Raw genomic sequence first — 18,993 nt, forward strand, 5'->3', positions numbered from 1 at the left:
TTTCTCTTGACAAACTATCAAAATGGCAAACTCTGAAAGCTTCCTTACTCCCAGCCTCTGCCTGCCCCCCTCACCACGTTTTCCATAGGGACTGGGATGTCACACGTGTATGTCAGTGGATGTCACGGAGGAAACAAGGAAAAGAGAAAGCCCAGCGCTCCTCAATGCTCACCAATGTGAAGACACAGTGGTTCACTCACTTCTTTGCCAGCAGATGGCTCTTGTGAGTCAGACCACAATCTGGCACGCTATTTAGCCACCCCTACTGAATGAATCACTCAAGATGGGAATTTTGATTCTGTGACTGAAAATATTTCAGGGTTGCTTTGAGCAAAAGCGACAGTGACCACATCCCATCCAGCTCTATGTGATGGCTTTTGTGATGTGGGAAATTTGGTTCTGTGACTGAAAATATTTCAGGGTTGCTTTGAGCAAAAGGGACAGTGACCACATTCCATCCAGCTCTATGTGATGGCTTTTGTGATGTGGCAACTTGGCCAGGTTACAGCCCCCGGTTATTCAATCAAACATTAGTCTAGATGTTGCTATGAAGGGATTTTGCAGATGTAATGAAAGTCCCTCATCACTGACTTTAGGTAAGGAAGACCATTCTGGATCATCTGGGTGGGCCTCACATCATTAGTTGGAAAGGCCTTGAAAGCAGTGTGGAAGCTTCCCCCAAAGAGAGAAGAAATTCTGCTTGTGGAGAATGGCCTCAGCCCATGCCTGTGGAATTCCAGTGTCCTGTGACCTTCCCTTTCTGCCTGCCTGCCTTATGGATTGACTTGCTTAGTCAGCTCCCACAATCGTGTAAGCCAATTCCTGGTGTATTAGCTTGCTAGGCAGGCTGTAACAAAATATCATAAACAGGGTGGCTTAGAAGACAAAAATTTATTGTGTCACAGTTCTGGAGTCTCGAGGTCCAGGATCAAGGTGTTGGGCAGGTCGATCCCTTCTGAGGGTGGTGATGGAGAATCCATTCCATGCCTCTCCTCTAGCTTCTGGTGGTTTGCTGGCAATCTTTAGCATTCTTTGGTTCATAAATGATGCATCACTCCCATCTCTGCCTTCATGTCCGTATGATGTTCTCCGTGTGTGTGTGTCTCTCTCTCCAAATTTCCCCTTTTATAAGGACACCAGTCATACTGGATTAGGGCCCACACTAATGACAGCATTTTAACTTGCTTGCCTTTGTAAACACTCTATCTCCAAAAAAGGTCACAAAATGTGACCTTAGGTACTGGAGGTTAAAACTTCAATATATCTTTTTGGGGTTCTTGGTTGAACCGACAGTAATAAAATCTGTATACTTCTGGTAGTCACATTCTCCAAAACAGCTTACCAGAAGCACTGGATTCTTCAGGTAGTACATTCCATGTCTCCAGAAACACTGATTCATTCTCTAATCCGGAGATGTTAAAATCTGGGTATAAGCATAATACAACTGCTCAATTCACACAAACAAGGCCAATGTTTGGGATTTATCAGAAAATTATTATTGTTAGAATTCTGGGACATCTCAGTCAGTTAGACTCTATGGGTATTTGAACTGGAAAGTGGAGTATTTTAACTATAACCTGGCTTTCCCATAAGCAGCTGTTTACCACCCAATAAGAATGAACAACTTGAGAAGCCAATAACTGGTTTTGTAGGATTTGGACAGAGTGCTCACGGGGTGTGAAAGCTTGGAAGGAAGCTGTGTCTTCAAGTGTCTAGGGACTGGGGGTTGGTGAAGATATTTCACATTTCTGAGCCTCTCTTATGTGTCACACACACACACTTGCTTGTGGCCAAGTATACATCATCTGATTTAAGCCTCACTACATTTTTACCAGGCATGTATTATTCTCCCGTTGTAAGACTGAGGAGGATGAATCCTAGATGACACTTAGATCACACTTCTAGTAAGGACAGGCCAAGATTCAGACATACAGCTGATCTTAATTCTTCACGGATTCTGTATTTTTGAATTCACCTACTCGCTAACATTTGTTAACTCAAAACCAATACTCAGGGCTTCCCTGGTGGCCCAGTGGTTGAGAGTCCGCCTGCTGATGCAGGGGACATGGGTTCGTGCCCCGGTCCGGGAGGATCCCACATGCCGCAGAGCGGCTAGGCCCGTGAGCCATGGCCACTGAGCCTGCACATCCAGAGCCTGTGCTCCACAATGGGAGAGGCCACAGCAGTGAGAGGCCCACGTACCGCAAACAAAACAAAACAAAAAAACCCAGTACTCATGGTGCTTTCATGGTCATTCATGGACATATGCAGAGCAGTGGAAAATTTGAGTCACCTGATCATGTGTCCTGGCTGAGGTCTAGTGAGGCCACACTCTGCCGTCTTGTTTCAGCTCTCATACTATAAACAAGCGTCCTTCCTGCGGTCTGTTAGCGCCACTTTTTGTTTTGCTTTTTACATTTTTGGGCTTTTTGTTGGTGATTTTGCTGTTTGCAATGGCCCTAAACATAGTGCTGAAGTGCCATCTGGTGTTCCTAAGTGCAAAAAGTCTGGGTTGTGCCTTACAGAGAAAATACATGTGATGGATAAGCTTTGTTCAGGCATGAGTTCTAGTGGTATTGACCATGAGTTCAGTGTTAATGAATCAGCAATGTATATTAAATAAGGTGACTTGAAACAGAAACCCACATAAAAGCAGAGGCTGAGAGGTCCCTAACTCTGTATTTCCCCAGGACCAGTGGTTCAGGATTCACAGATTCAGTGAATCATGAGTTGACTGTATCCATGCTGGTCTCTAAATGCTGCCCTTTTTACCACAGCAGGAGGATGAGACTTGGGACCTGAGGAGTTGGTGCCTCAATCTTCTTACCTGTTTTAGGAATGAAGGAGACTGTAGCCTGGAAGCCTCTGAAGGTCATGTTTTCATTGGACTGGAAGCTGATGGACATTACCCTGGAGATGCTCACCACAGGGGCGGGGACAACAAAGCCACACAGTCGAGCTGGTTCAAGCCCAGCCCAGGCATGACATGGTCAAGGGCCCAGCAAACAGAAGTGGCATTGGATAGAAGAAAACAATTGTCCTTCAGGTAATTGTTAAGAAATAAACCTTTCCAGTGTATGTCACAATTCATTTCCAAAATAGAAAGGCAGAGTGCTCCTTTGTACTGTGTATTTAACCCCGTCAACATTTCAATTCTGTTTATCTCCCAAACACTCCCACTGGGAATGCCACTAAGGGAACTTGTTCCAGCCACAGGGCTTATTTCAATGTCACTTTCCCTCTGACCCCTAGTTCATTGTGAGCCTTCCACACTTTCTGATCAAATGGTTCTTCGATCCTCCCTGAAGCTCTTCCCACCCCTGATGGAGGAGAAGGAGAGGTCGTGGGAGCATAGGAAGTGACGGAGATGGTGCAAGGGAATGAAGGAACATTGAGCCCCATCCTTTTTATTCCCTAAAAGGATTCCCAAGAAGGACCGGGTCCAAATGCAAACCTGGGAAGCCGAGGCTCCCAGGGAACACAAACCTATTTCTTTCTTCCTTTCTACATCCCTGTGCATGCTCACATAGTCGGAAGTGCAATCTCCACTTTCTTCTATTTCCAGGTTCTGAAAGGAAAGCTGAGAAGACTCCATGTTACATCCAGAGTAAACAATATGAATGCATTACCTCATTTTGATCAAGGAGAGGAATTTGGATTGTTCAACTTGCTCTAGAGCGTGACCTTAGATGAGAAATGTAATGGGGCATTCATGAGTGGGTTATATGACTTAGGAAAAGATGCTAAACCACAGGCTCCCAAACCCTCTGAAACATCTAAGCACCCAATTACAGGCGGAATAGAAAGGTGGGAAAAAGTGCAAATATTTGAGCTCCCCAGTTCCCTCCTTGGAGGAGCAAAGAAACAGCAAAGAACAACATTTGAGCAATCTGATAGCCCTGACTAATTGAGAGGAGCAGTGGGAGATAGAAATGATGAGGTAGCAGCTTAGATTTTTTATACACAAATGATGGGGATTCAATGGAGCCTGAGCACTTGGCAAAAGACACAGGCCTGCGTGGCTAGGACAAAAGTGGAGGGAAAGGATGATTCATGGTGAATGAGACATGGGGAGAAGGAGACGTGTCAGAAACAGGATCCGTTCAAACATTTCTTAAACCCTTACTGGGATACTTTCTGGAAATAGACCCTTTCGGTTACTCTGACCATTGTGTCTTATGGAAAGGGTTTTAAGAAAAGGAGGAAAATTACATAAATCTTTTTTAAACCAGAAATTTCCATCACAGGGGATCTAGAATGCCTATAATGAATAACTTACAAGAAAACTTAAAATATTTCTAAAAGTCAGATATATCTGTTCCTTTAATAGCAATAATATTTAAAATTTAGAATTTAAAATGTTTGAAGTTGGTAAACAGAACTTGTAGAGCAATAAAATATATGAATAATAATAATAATTTTAAAAAGACCCTTTTCTCTTCGAGTCAAATGGTGTGCACATAGTTACGACCTGTCGTACCAACTTACACATGGCCGTCCCGGATGGGTCCTGCAGGATGATGCTGCCACTGGTCGGCTGTGAGTGCATCTTTTCATGGATGCACAGCACTCAGTGTATTTTATTGCATAGATGTTTTTGAATCACTTCTAGCTCTGATATGTTCAGATTTTCAACTAAATTTTGTCTTCTTCCTCCTTCCAGGCGTACGCTCATCTTAAGATTTTCTCCTCTGTCAGTAACATAGTTTCCCTTAATCCTGCTTCGTCCTGAACTGTCTGCCTTGACTCTGTTTGGGTTTCAGAAACTTTTAGAAAGACAACAGCTACACTTGTCTTACTTACTCCGTGTCTCCTTCTCCTGCGTGATCTTGTTTCTCCTCCTAACATCTGACTTCACCTGACCTTTCAGATGACACCTCCTCCACCTCCTCTCTACTGCCCATCCCAACTATTCTACCTTTTTATTGGGGGATGAGGTGGGGACTGTATAATGGGTGCTTAGTCCTCCTTCTCTTTATTTTATTTTTTTAAAAAGTTTTGTCTTTTTACTTTGTTAACGTTTAAAAGCACACTTGAATAGAACAAAAGGTTTCAGAGCTGTACAATGGTTTCTCTGCGGAAGGAAGAGAGAAAAGAAGGAAGGAGATCAAGATCTATCAAGAAAGAGAGAGAGAATGGAAGAATGGAAGGAAGGAAGGAAGGGAGGGAGGAAAGGAAGGAGGGAGGGAGGGAGGGAGTCCTCCTTCTCTTTAAACTCTAACTTGGTGTGGGAAATCCAACCTATTGGCCATACCTTTTTGTTTGTTTGTTTTGTTTTGTGTTTCGAATTAAAGGCTTCATTCTCTGGACTGTCATAACACTGCACCAATTTGGTTCTATTCCTGGGTCTCAGATCTCTTTTGGCCTCTTAAATATACAAGAACTTTGAGGTCTTGTTCACCCTTACTCCTTACCCGTTATTTTATAGTTTACTTTTTCTCCTTCATATACTCTCTTGCTTTCAATTATTATTTTAAGAGAAAGACTTCTAAATAATGCCTAATTCCAACCTCACCCTGACTGCAGTGTCATCTACCTGAAGGCATTTCTGCAGATGGCCCACTAGTGTTAACTGAACAGACACACAAATGGCCACAAACACCGCGAATCAAAGGCTGAATACCCTCTGCATCCTGACATTCAAAGCCCTCCATACTTCGATCTCAGCCTCGCCTTCCACCACTCCTCCTGCTATACCTTATGCCAGTCTCTGAAACTGTTCTGCACTGCACTTTTGTTATCCACTCCCCACAAACTGTTTTGTTAGCAGTTTAGTTAATAAGGAAGAAATGCTTGTTTCTAGAAAGGACTAGACACTGATGAAACAAGTTACCTGGTACAAAGATTAAGGCCACATTTCAACAAAATATAAAGCACACAGTTGCCACCTAGTGGTAAGTGTGGGTAGTTACAGTAGAGAATAGGCTAGTCTGTTAGTCAACAAGTATCAATATTTATCAAGAAGAACCTTGTGTGCCAGGTGCTAGGTTCTAGGTACTAGGGATACAGCAGCAGATACATCAGATAAAACCTCTGCCCTCATGGTGTTTATGTGAGCGATTCTCTGGAGATCCTCAGCAAAGTAAGGGTAACCAGGGTCAGTACCTTAACAAGGTGATGTTTGGGGGCTTGAAAAACCCAGTTGCAGCTGGCCATGTTGCTGTAGTCTTCAGGATAGTGAAGACTCTGTATGAAGCCTTCTTCAAAAAGGATAGTTAAGGAGCTGCAGCCTGAATCTGCAACACAAGGGAGAACGTCCAAACAATGGCATCGCCATGCACAGAGTGATCCTCTTTGTTTTCCCCCTTGTGTCTCATACAAGTGATGCCTGAACTGACTCTTAAGGCAGAGCCATCAAGAAGGGGGAGGTCTGTGCACTGGTTCTCGAGAACTCATCAGGCCCTCTCAGCTCACTTGGGTATGCAACAAACACACTTTAGCAGGACTGCAGAAGGAGCCCCTGCACCCTGTATCTCACTTGCCTTGAGCTCCTCTCTGCTATGGAGCTCAGTGGGCCTTGGGTGGGGGGCTCCCTACCCCTCATCTAATTCCTATGGGTCCTCAATTTCTGCAAAAGGAATGCATAGTGTGTGAGAAGAGTAAACGGTTTTACCAGGAAGGTAGTTTGGTTTAAGAGCTTTAAACGTGAGATTAAACCCAACAGCATCATCTGTGGCATCAGAGATAAACCTCAGCCTTATAGCGTTGGAGCCAACAAGAACCGATGAAGCCAGGCTGTCTCCGCAGAATTTCCCTGCAACATAAGAATGAAGAGTTTTGGTTCAGAGCCTAGAAAACAGCACCCATTAAAAGACTTACGGGGAACTGAACTTTCATGATAGTGCAGGCTTGTCTAAATCAGGGTTGCTCAACCTCAGCACTACTGACATTTTGAACTGGAACGTTCTTGGCGTTCAGGCTGTTCTACACATTGTAGGATGTTTTGCAGCAATCCTGGCCTCTACCCACTGGATGCCAGTAACATTCCCTCTCGTTGTGATAGCCAAAAATGCTTCTAAGACATTGCTAAGTGTCTCCTGGGGGAGGGAGGGGGTGGGCAAAATCATGTGCAGTTTAGAACCACAGAAACACTCCTCCATTTCTGTTTCTTGTATAAGTAACCTTTATCTCCTCCTTGTGGCTATCTGTTGGTATCTTCCTTCTGAACTGGACGAGGCAGGTAAAGGTCATTTTCATGCTTAGGAGAGCAGCATTCTGCCTGGGAGGCCCCAAGAGGCACTGCTATGTGTTTACATTTTACTCCTGATGGGCTCCAGGTCTGGCAAATGAGTCTAGGAAGCCTGTTTCCATGGGCAGCAGATGCTGTAAGTGAATTGCACTGTGGCCCTCACAGCCCTCACACAGGCTCAGATTTTGTTCCTTTCCACTGTCAATTCTAAGTCTCAAAATTGGAGACAGGAAGTGCGGTACTTATAGATGCCTCAGGGCCAGACATATTGTAACCAGGCCCCATTAAGTCCTCCTAGCACCAGTGCCCATTCGACAATGTGAAAATCCACTCACCAATAAGTGTGTCTTCTAAAGAACATAGTAACAGGTAATTGCGGTGACAAGACTCTGCATCGAAGTGGGAAAAATTGAGGAGCACGTGCATTCCCTCTGGTACAAACAGGGTCCAGACACACAGTCTGAAGGTAGATACATGGAGAGGGTATTATTTCTAGATGGAAAGCGACTGTCACAGTCCAATGAGTGGGGCAGAGGCAAACTGGAGGTGGGAGTCAAGGGCAGGGGAGGCAGTGGGGGCTACTCACTGCTTGCTCTCATTATACAGGAAGGGGCTGTCTGGGAAGTGCAGCTCCCCTTCTGATGCTCTGATCACACGATCCAGCTCACTGCACAAGGCTGGGAGGGAAAGCCACGCGAATCAGCGCTAACAGTGATGGCTAGCCACAAGAGCCCTTTCCCTCCAGAACGTGTACAGACACTGGGACCTCCTGGTTCTTCTTCACACACGTTTCCTTTCTCCACGAAATCTTTTCCTATCTTGGCTTCTACGATGCCTTATTTTTTGTTTCTTGAAGATCCTGCCTAACCTTGAGATTCTATGATTTCTTCTTCTTTACTCTTCTTTCTTTGACCCCATAATTCCACTCTATAGATGCAGGTATTTCCTAGGTTCTATGCTTAGTTTCCATTTCTCTCTACACGAGCCCTCTGATCCATTTCATTCACACCATCAGTTTCAACTATTATCTCTACCTGAACTTCTGATTTTTCAACCATCTCCTAGATATCTCCCCTGAAACTTAACATGCTACAAAAGGACTTCCTCTCAGTCTGCAAAACTGCTTCCACTTCTGATTTGATTAACTTATGTGCCCTTTTCTTAGCTTTCCATGCTCAGAACTTTGGTGTCATCCTTCATTCCTTCCCTCCCTCACCGCTCTTAACCTTAGTGACTATCCTGGCCTAATTCATCCTGTTTCTATGCCCTCCTTTTCATTCTCTGGCCATTGCCCTCGTTCAAGCATTATATTCTTGTCTCTTGAACTAATGCATAATCTCATAAGCCCACCTTGAATTATTGACATTTTCCTCTCCAATTTATCCCCTATGTGCAGTTCTTATAGCACTAAAGTATAGCTCTAATCTGTTTATCTAATTAGTCAGCTTCCTATTACTCAATAAAGTCTAACTTTTCTTGAGTGGTGTTCAAAGTTTCCATATTTTGTTCTCAGGTTACCTGTTTAATCTTCTCCCTCATAAAAACTCATCACATAGCCTACACTTCAACTGCTTTGATTGACTTACTGGGTCTCTATTACATCCTAAATTTTCATATCTCCATATTTTAGTATCCATCTTCTGATAAGGATGATTCCTTGAGCTGGAATATTTTTCTTTACCTATATCCCATTTCCACCTGACAAAATCCTACTCATCCTTTGTTCTTTAAGGTTAAGCTTAAAAGATGTCTGTGCTCCAAAGCCTCCCTTGTCTTTTTTTTTTCCCCCAGCTAGAAGCAGCCACTCACTCCTCTGAGCTCTCAGGGTACTCTTTTTCCACTTTGCTCTTTGGAGATAGCTCCACAGACTCACAGAACCACTGAAGATTTGAGCTAAAGATGCCTTTGAGACCACCTGGCCCAAACTCTTTCCTTTTTGGATGAGGAAACTCAGGTTCAGAGGTAGGAAGGAGCCTGCCCAAAGTCACAGAGTGAATTCACTTCAGACCTGCAATGTAACCCTGGGGGTGAGTCCCCTATTCTTTCAGGACAAGGTGTGTAGCTTCCGGACCACATCTGCCATGCCCCACCTCCTCCCTTGTGTCTTGGATCTAAATCTGGGATTTGCCAACTGTTTGCTGAATTGAACTGGAGCTCTGGATTGACAAGTGAACTCAGAGGGAATGTGGCACTCCTGCTGGGTGAATTCACCCTCCCTGGCTGGGGATGAATGGCTGTGGGTGCTCCTAGTGATGGTTTTATACCTAGTGATTATGGAGAGCTCTTGCAGAGGAAGACTTTTGATTATAAAGGAACCGATATTCAGAAATCCTACAGATTAATTCATGCTCCTGGAAGAACAGGCTACAAGAAATACCCACCTCTGGAGTGCTTTCTCAGCTTCCCTGGGAAAGAAAAAGAAAGATGCAATTCGAGGTTGTGATATCCTGAACAATATTTCAAGAAGTTAGCATCTCCCTGGCTCAAAAGTGCAGAGGTTTTTAAGTCAATTTGCAACTAATGAAAATATAATCTGTGGAAAGAACAGAAGGGATAAATTGACAAAGCAGCAAAGTGGCCTTTGTGCTTTAAGAAGATGATTTCACTCTCTTTATTAAGTGGGCTGCTTAGCTTGGGGATTACACAAAGCAAGAAGAGGTCACCTGGTCTATCCCTCTAATTTTTCATGAAAAGGGAGGCTGGAGATGGAAATAACACACCCACAACTGCTGGATAGCTACAAGTTGAACTGAGGACTCCGAAACCTGCTAGTGTACCATATACTTGAACACAAACCCAGGTTCTTCCTGAACTAATTTGAATTAACCCCTTTGGGAAAGAACAGAAGTCCTATTTTAGGCTGGAAGCCACCAGTTAAGAAAACAATTAAGTTGGATTTGGAGGCAAAAATGAAGTTTCAATTAACTCATTGGTGAATCTGGTAGAAGGATGTATATAGACCCTGGCCTTTTCAGACTTATGGTACCTGGCTCTAGGCCAGGCCTTCTCAACCACAACATTACTAACATATGGGACTAAATCATTCTTTGCTGTGGGAGGAGGGGCTGTCCCGTGCACTGTAGGATGCTTAGCAGCATCAATAGCCCCTACCCCCTAGATACCAGTGGCACCCCTGTCCCCTGTTGTGACAACCAAAAATGTCTCCAGACATTGTCCCCTGGGGGATAAAATTTCCCCTCATCGATAACCACTGATCCATGCTATAGCTTGCTGAGTCTTGCTAGCAGGGTTGAGAAGTAAGTGGTGAAACATATCACCAGCTGAGACAGTTTCAATTAAAGGCAAATTTGACAAAGTCTAGGATGGATGTATTCACGTTTCATTGAATATTTGTACACTGTACCACACATCATAGTTTACCCTTGTTTTAGACTCAGTAAATACCACAGTCCTTATGTGAGACACTAAGAACAGAAGCAGAGGTTGTCTGCTCAGGGGTCCTGACTTGTCTAGACTCTGCTGATGCTCTCTCTTTCCCTAGCTTCTTGACCTTATGTTCTGGCTTGATTACCAATTTGGATGTGTTTGTGGATCCAGGGAAGCACTTTAGTAACATCTGTGAAGATCCCAGGGGATCCTTGATCATCTTTCTGCAGATTATTTCTCCAACCTCGACCACAGCCCAAACCCCAGGAAGTCACACCAGCCAGAGTCCAAGTCCCTTTCTTATTCCGGCACATGAGGGAACCTCCTGAGTCCCCCTGTAGGGAGAAAAGATCTCTGTTACTGTCATTGTCAGTGTCTGTGCCCCACAAAGGTGCTAGATGAGGATTAATGAATTTCTTCACTTCTAATACTTTGGACTCAGGGGCCTGGGAGAATAGGCAAGCGCAATTCACAGTCAATCCTCAAATACCACTGGAGCCTACCAAGCCCACCTCCTTCTTCCCCATCCTAAGCTTTCATCAAATATCAGATTGTTTCCTTCTCCTGTCTCATCCTACAGACTCAGAAAAGTCTTGTCCAGTAGTCAAATCAACCTCAAGTTTGGTCAGCAGGAAGGATGGCGGGAAAGAGAAAGCTCCCATTATACACAAACTGGAAGTCTCTAAGTAGGAAAGAATCACCTATCCTTCAGGGCCGGAGGACCCTAGTTCATTGTTGGCATCATCTCCATTATTTGGTCTTTTGGAAAGAGCAGAAGACCTCCTCTGAAAGCACAGTATCTGCTAAAAACACGTTGTTTAAACTGTCCTCTATTTTGACTTGACCTCCCTTTTCAGTCCTGATCCTTCTTTCCTGAGTCCAGGCTTGCCTACAGCCTTCTTTCAGCCCCTCATCTGATGACAAAGCTGAGGGAAGCCCTGCCTGGGACCTATCAGCCCAACCATTCCTGCCTACCTGACATGCATCTCTTCCTCCATCTGGGAAGCCTGTGCAGAGAAAGGTCCGCCCACTAATGGGTTTCCGTAAGGTCAACAGAGCTGTAATACACTCATCCTGGGTCAAAATGGGCAGGTTCACTTCCTGCAAGACTTGTGGGACGACGCCATCTAGAAAACACAGAAATGAGAACCCCAGCAAGGCACTCTTTCACCCTTTCTGCGTTGAAGATGCCCCATTCAGGCTTGTGTCTTTTGGAAAGATTTGAATTTCAAAGTACAATGTGATAGTCTCTATTTTAAAATTGTCTACACAACTGTCTTTTTAAAATAGATTAAAAATTCTCTTTTCTGATTACCAACCAGAAAGTTCTGATATGAGCGTAGGAGTTCTTACCTTCATTCAAGCGGCCCCAGCCTGTGGTTGTACATATAAATCCAGGCTCAAATTGTTCCCCTGGCTCTGGAAGACACATGGGTCCCACAGACTGGTCTGAAGAAAAGAGCAAGGCAGGGCTTGTTTAATTCATGGAGGAGAGGATACCATAAGCCACTCACCAACTGGCATCTAGGTGGTTTCCCAAAGACTTTGTGGTATCTCTGTTTGGCACCTCCAGGGGTTACTTGTGAAACAAAGTAACTGACTCCACATAATCCTATATCTAAAGCCACAAGCAAAGAGGGTTTCAGGTAGGGGAACCTCCAGCTCAAATTCCTATCTCAAAGTACATGATCCAGAATTCTTGGGCATATGCTGCATAACTTATACTGTAGGAAATGTGCTATGGAACAGAAGTTCTGGAGCACATGGGGTAGACAATACAGAGTGAGCTTCAAATGTTTACCAAAATGGAAAGCTCCAGCCATCTTCAGAAGAGCAATATCATAATCCATTGGTTTCTTGGTAGAGAAATATGGGTGTATGATGATGGTTTCAATGGTGAGGGTTTGCTCTCCTGGCTCTATATAGCTCAAGTCATATTCCCCAGCAGTAACGTTGAAAGTTGATGCAATATTTCTATGAGGAGGAAAGAGTAAAACGGATGGATTTCATTGAACCTCTGAGTACAATTGCAGTGGTTGACAAAATGACCTCTTCAAAATGACATGGATAGGGGCTTCCCTGGTTGGCGCAGTGGTAGAGAGTCCGCCTGCCAATGCAGGGTACACGGGTTCGTGCCCCGGTCCAGGAAGGTCCCACATGCTGCGGAGCGGCTGGGCCCGTGAGCCATGGCCGCTGAGCCTGCGCATCCCAGAGCCTGTGCTCCGCAACGGGAGAGGCCGCAACAGGAAGAGGTCCGCGTACCACAAAAAAAAAAAAAAAAAAGACATGGATAGATAATGTAGGTGTGAAGCTGATGAACAGAGAAAGTGAGAATGATTCCAAATGTAGAGGTTCCCAATGTGTGTGAGGGACTAGTAAAAAGTGGCCTCATATGGAGCCAATAATATGATAAATTGAATACCTTGCAATGTTATTTGTTAAATGCCTAAGGGTGTATATACAGTATAATTCAGTGGTCTAAAGCTATATTCAGCTACCAAAGATGGTTGGCCTGGCCTCAATATCAGTGAGATCCTTTGGGAGTTTCTGGTGATTCCCATGAAGTATGCTGCTTTAATGTCAGAGATCTAATGCATAATGCATACCATGAAAGACATAATAGCACCGTAACTCTGATGTTCCAGAGGGTATGCACACTCAGGGCTTTGAGACTGATTACAGCAATGGGAAGTGGGGATCTTCCCCTACTTCCTTTATGTTTGTAATTTAGAGATCTAGCATGACACGGGAAACACCATTCTATTCCTCTTCTACCTGCAGCAAAGTTATCTGAAAGGAACTTGATAGGATGCATTGAGGTGGATTAAGAGCTTTGGGCTTGCCATCTCTGGGGATCTAGAAGAGATGATTTTATAGATGATTTTATATAAAATTGGAAAAGACATCATCTTCTTTTGGTATATTTCCCTGGCTCTTGGCTATATTAAATATCAAACCTAATACATAGCAACTCTCTAGCCTAACCACCTGCCACATTGCAGTGAAATTATCAGTTGACTCTTTTTTAGACTATCAACTCTCAGGGGGCAAGAATCATATCTTAGTCATCTTTGTATCTTTGATACCCACTAGTGTCCAGCACTAAGTAAATATCCAGGAGATGTTTGTGGAGAAAGAGGGCAAATATGGGGACATAATCTTCATTGCAGCTTTATGAATATCAAGAGCACTGGCAACAGTAGAACATTTGGAGCATACAAGAAAATGGATAAAAGATGGAAATTGTTAGAGTGAAGTTCAGAGAGGCAGGATCAATAGGAAAGAAGACACAGGAGCTTTCTTCGTGTTCTACTGTCCTCCCTTTGTTTTCTTTTATCCATTTATTAAGATGCATAATGAACTGGATGATTTTTTTTTTTTTTTTTTTTGCGGTACGCGGGCCTCTCACTGTTGTGGCCTCTCCCGTTGCAGAGCACAGGCTCCGGACGCACAGGCCCAGCGGCCATGGCCCATGGGCCCAGCCGCTCCGCGGCATGTGGGATCCTCCCCTACCGGGGCACGAACCCACGTCCCCTGCATCGGCAGGCGGACTCTCAACCACTGCGCCACCAGGGAAGCCCCCCCTTTTTTTTTTTTGCGGTACGCGGGCCTCTCACTGTTGTGGCCTCTCCCGTTGTGGAGCACAGGCTCCGGACGCGCAGGCTCAGCGGCCATGGCTCACGGGCCCCGACGCTCCGCGGCATGTGGGATCTTCCCGGACCGGGGCACGAACCCATGTCCCCTGCATTGGCAGGCGGACTCTCAACCACTGCGCCACCAGGGAAGCCCTTGGATGATTTTTTTTCACTGAAATTTAAGAAAACTAGGAGAGAACTTTCAGAACTCTATTTGTGTGATGCTTTTTTTCTCACTTGGATATTCTTCTTTATTAACTTTTAGCCCATTTTAAATAAGGAATGAATGTTTTCTACCAAGTTGTGTACCCTCTGACAATGACCTTGAGCCCTATTTGTATTATGCAATTAACATGTTCTCCCCTAAAGCATACATCACACCATTCCATATTTTAATAGAGTTATTACTGCTGATTCCCAGGGAGAAGGGTAATCTGACCTTCATCAATGGGCTGGGCTTTCCCTACCTGTTTGCAACACAGTGAGCAGCTGTGATCACCCACTCTGGAGAGATGATGGTCCCACCACAGACATGCTTCTGCCTTCGTTTCAAAGACACCTGAATTGCAAAGACCTTAAATAGGAGCAAGTTAATGCCCTGGGATCCCCCCAAACCTGGAGACTGAGCATATTCTGAAAAAGAGACCCAGATATCTTACTCATAAATATCAGAAATCATGGACTGTGAAGTGGTAAACCAATCACACTATAGCTCAGAAAGAACAGCAATGCTGGAACCAGAATATTCCTACTGCTGGCCCCCAGGAGAGGTAGTTAACTTGAGATGATTGGCTATAAGGTTTTAGTAAGTTGGTAATAAAAATTATGGGTATTTATTTATTTATATGATAATGTTTACCATCTGTTACTCTAACAATATGAATCATATCTGTGAATGAAGAGAAAGAAAAAGAAGCATAAGATACAGAACAGACCAGATGAAGAAGTTTGAGATAAAGACAAGGTGAGGGCTAAGGGAGTCTTCCAAAGTCTGTTCCAATTCCTCTAAGCCTCTTAAAGAAAGAGTCTGGATTTACAACTTTCTTATAGTTTTTAACTATTTGACCTCTACAACTGCTTCAAGCTTATTTTTTAATCTGTCTCTACAATAGATTTTCTATCTTTGGCTTGTCCTGTTCATGATGTTTGGCTTGACTCCAACATGACTTATAGGGTATAAGCAAATACTTTTAATTCCACTGTTTAAATTAGAAAAGGAGCAATTTATTAGAATTGTCTCCTTTTTGAACAAAAATTGTTCAATGAGCAATTGAAAAAAAATTAATACAGAGAAAAGGCTAAGAACAGAATAAAGCACAAGTAAGTAAAAGTCAGTGAGTCATCCCTGACTATGATTTGAATATGGACTTCTGAATTGACTAGCCAACCAACTGACCAAGTAAGAATTTGATCAATCAACTCTTCAAACCAGGTAATTAATTCATCAGTTAATAAAATGACAATGATTCAGCCATCCCATCATCTCACTGAACACAGACTCAATCAACCAATCGTTACCAAATATCCACTGATCTAAAAGTTAATATGACTGACTGGCTCAAGAGAAGTAAAAATAAAGAACTATTGTTCTACCTACAAAATGAAGAGACAAGAATATAGCAGGGTAAAGAAAATTGGGAGACTTTCAAAGACAATAAATGCCATAGACTAAGGGCAGAAGCACAAAGGCATTTCTATGGCATAGGAGGAACAGGAAATTAGATTGAGACAGAATTCTTAGGACACTAACTACTAAGGAGGCAGTACTCTTGATTATTCCCTGAAGGGTCCTATGGTATGGGTATGAATCTTACATCCCAAACATAAAGTAGACCTATGGTTACACCTTCCCTCATCATCTTTAACTATAACAAGATAAGTATGTTTTAAATATATTTATTGAATCAGAAAATTATTTTTTAAATTATAAATTTGAAGTGGGATTTTTGTATCAGGGACTGAAAGTTTGGGATGGCATTTCCAAATTTTGGAGCAAGCCAATAGCGCTTGTAACTATTCTGAACACACCTTTTCTAGAAGTCAACTGATGGACATCAGGAGCGTCTTGGATCCTTGTACTAACTCATGAGATCTCTGGTGATGAACTAAGCAGAACAGAGCAAACTGATGAGCAGCATGGGTTCTGAGAGATCCAATCCTGAGACAGCTCACAATCCAACCACAGGAGAATGTTCCCTGAGACTCACCTGCCAAGGGTAGGAACCCTTTTCCACTTGTCTTCCCCCAACAATGCGACTGAAAATGTTAAGGTAATTCAAAGGCCGTGACTTAACCAGACTCTGCCCACAAGTGGGAGCTAGGGGGAAAAAGACAATAATTTAGGGATTAGATATCTCTTAGGACTGAGGGGTACAGCAAATTCTTCTGAGTGAGAAATACTATAAGACATGGAGCATGTTGCAATACTATAAAATGGCTTTAAGTTATTTGTGGAACTTGCTGTGATTTGCGGTACAAGGGATTGTTCCACTTTTTCACATAGGACGTGCATATCATGAAGAGATCTACTTTTCTGACATGAAGATTTAGGGCCTCAGAGGTAGATCTCTGCTGGGTTAGCACGAATACAGTCCCCTTTTGATACTGAGCCATCTGACCCTTTAGAGGCTCCTCACAGCACTCTGTGCTTCTGTGACATTTATCACATGCTGTTATGGTTACCTTTCAACCCCACCAGACTGTGAGCTCCTCAGAAATAGGAACTTAATCTTGAAATATCTGTATCTACAGTATCTAGTGCAGTTCCTGATTCATAGAAGTTGCTCAATTAATTGGTTGAATGGGTAATACTACAGTCTGCCTTAGATTGTAATTGTGTTTTCATCTTTTCCTCTGCTTGACCCAAGAGACTAAGTCTGAGATCATGGTCAGTGGTGCCTGGCACACAGTCAAATATTGGATTTAATTTGCTGTAAGAGTGGAAAGTATCAGGTTGTTCAATGATAGTGGAGTAGAGGGAAGACAGTGTCCTGATTCACACACCGGAATGGCGTTAGGGTAGAGGGGTTGCTAGGTAATGGGAGAAAGAACTCTTTCCTTTTTGTGGAAAAGATCTTATCCTTGAAAAAGTTGCATTTACTTATTTATTCTCAATATTTGTTCTGCTTTGTTTTGTTTTGTTTTGTTTGTTTGTTTTTGACTCTTCAGCTAAGAGATGGGCTAGATTAAGATGCTGAAGACTGCCTGGTAATTTAAGGATGGTCCATGTTCTGTCCCTATTGCAGGTCCTTCTTTTCTACAAGTTCTCTAGGTGGGCCTAGCATGGTCTGTCTCATAATCACCCCACTTCTTTACATAGTTGAATTATCTAATCCCTATTCTTCAGCTTGGAGATCACTTCAACTGAGAACTCTTCCTTGATTTCCTCAAAGTGTGTTAAGTGTTTCTCCTCTGTAGTTCCTCTCCCCTCTTATAGTTTCTGCCATGCAGTATTATGATAGTGAATTGTCTGTCTCCTTCATTATACTATGAAGTACTTGAGGAAAAAAAAAACCTATGTTTTATTCATCTCTGTATTTCCAAGGTTTAGCACATTCCTAGCATACAGTAGACACTTTTAAAAGTTGGAAGAACAAATGATTTTTCTTGAAAATATATCCTTGAAAGCATAGCTATTTAGATTAATATGTTAAAATATATAAAACTCTTTCAAATAACTTCTCCTTTAAGTCCCATTCTCTGCCTATGAATCAAGCACTATTACCCCCACACTAGTGATGGGAAAATGAAGAATCAAAGAGATACACAGCTAATTAGTGACAAAGCATGGATGTAACATTGTCTTTTGATTCTGAACCCAATACAGGTATAATATTGAATCAAAGCTTATTTTCTAGCTGTTTCTGCTGACTGAATCATAAATACCTTAGACACAAAATTTAGTATTTCCTGAACTAACTGAAGCAAAGATAGAAAACATGATAATTCTTGAGGCTGGTACAAATCTGACTGTGAAGAAGCCTGCCAAGAACTGTTCTCAGATTATGTTACTTGAGGAAATAAAAGACTATATATATATGTATATATATATATATATATATATATATATATATATATATATATATATATATATATATAACTAATAGACTACAGGAAACATGCTTCATATTTCCCAGCAATATAATTTTTTAAAAGATTACAAATGCTTCCAAATTTATGCTGATTTCCAGAATTTGCTCCATGAAAGGAGATGGGATTGTGGAATGTGTCCAAATAAGTGAACAATTCCAGTTTTCTCCAGATCAGTGCAACTTGTCCAAGTTGTATTCCATTATTGTTCTATTCAGTTTAATATGATGATTGCAGGAGAGAAATCCAAATTAATTACATGAAAACTAATTAGATCTCCAAAATATATTTGTCTCTCCTGTTCTCCCAAAGGAATATGGAGTAGAACTGTGAGAGCCATTGCCAGCAAAGTTTATTTCTTCAGATAAAGGTACTTACAGAGATCATTTGGAACTTACCTTTGGGGAGAGAGAGAGTTGCAGATTTACTCTGTTCCAAACAGATCATTCCAAGCAGTAAAATGAGCTTATTCTTGCTCATATGCATTTTGAAACTCAGAGTTCTTCTCTGGAATTTTAGAGAGACTAAAGAGAACCAAAATGGAAAGCCTTGTGAGAGCAGCAATATACCAACTTAAAAGAAAGTTACTCATTAACCAAGACACGAGGCATTCAACCATGTCCATATGATGTTTCTGAATGTGGTTTCTGACAAAGATCTTTGCAAGGTGTGGGGAGTCAACCACAGAAGCAT

The 18,993-nt window shown here is 42.6% G+C and overlaps 1 protein-coding gene across 1 annotated transcript in view; it reads right to left on the reverse strand.

Annotated features, from left to right (window-relative positions):
* OVCH2 (ovochymase 2) overlaps positions 1-18,786 on the reverse strand; it is a gene marked incomplete at both ends in the record, with an annotated part of 45,449 nt that extends 26,663 nt beyond the window's left edge. Inside the window, 13 exons of the mRNA XM_079707812.1 lie at positions 2,828-2,959; positions 3,487-3,580; positions 6,106-6,236; positions 6,614-6,754; positions 7,525-7,649; positions 7,776-7,866; positions 10,722-10,911; positions 11,552-11,703; positions 11,930-12,025; positions 12,378-12,550; positions 14,679-14,770; positions 16,419-16,528; positions 18,699-18,786. Of these exons, the coding sequence (XP_079563938.1) occupies positions 2,828-2,959; positions 3,487-3,580; positions 6,106-6,236; positions 6,614-6,754; positions 7,525-7,649; positions 7,776-7,866; positions 10,722-10,911; positions 11,552-11,703; positions 11,930-12,025; positions 12,378-12,550; positions 14,679-14,770; positions 16,419-16,528; positions 18,699-18,786 (1,615 nt within the window). The remainder of the gene's footprint in view (positions 1-2,827; positions 2,960-3,486; positions 3,581-6,105; positions 6,237-6,613; positions 6,755-7,524; positions 7,650-7,775; positions 7,867-10,721; positions 10,912-11,551; positions 11,704-11,929; positions 12,026-12,377; positions 12,551-14,678; positions 14,771-16,418; positions 16,529-18,698) is intronic.
* Positions 18,787-18,993: the final 207 nt, after the last annotated feature.

The sequence above is a fragment of the Hyperoodon ampullatus genome (assembly GCF_949752795.1).
Source record: "Hyperoodon ampullatus genome assembly, chromosome: 7".
Lineage (NCBI taxonomy): Eukaryota > Metazoa > Chordata > Mammalia > Artiodactyla > Ziphiidae > Hyperoodon > Hyperoodon ampullatus.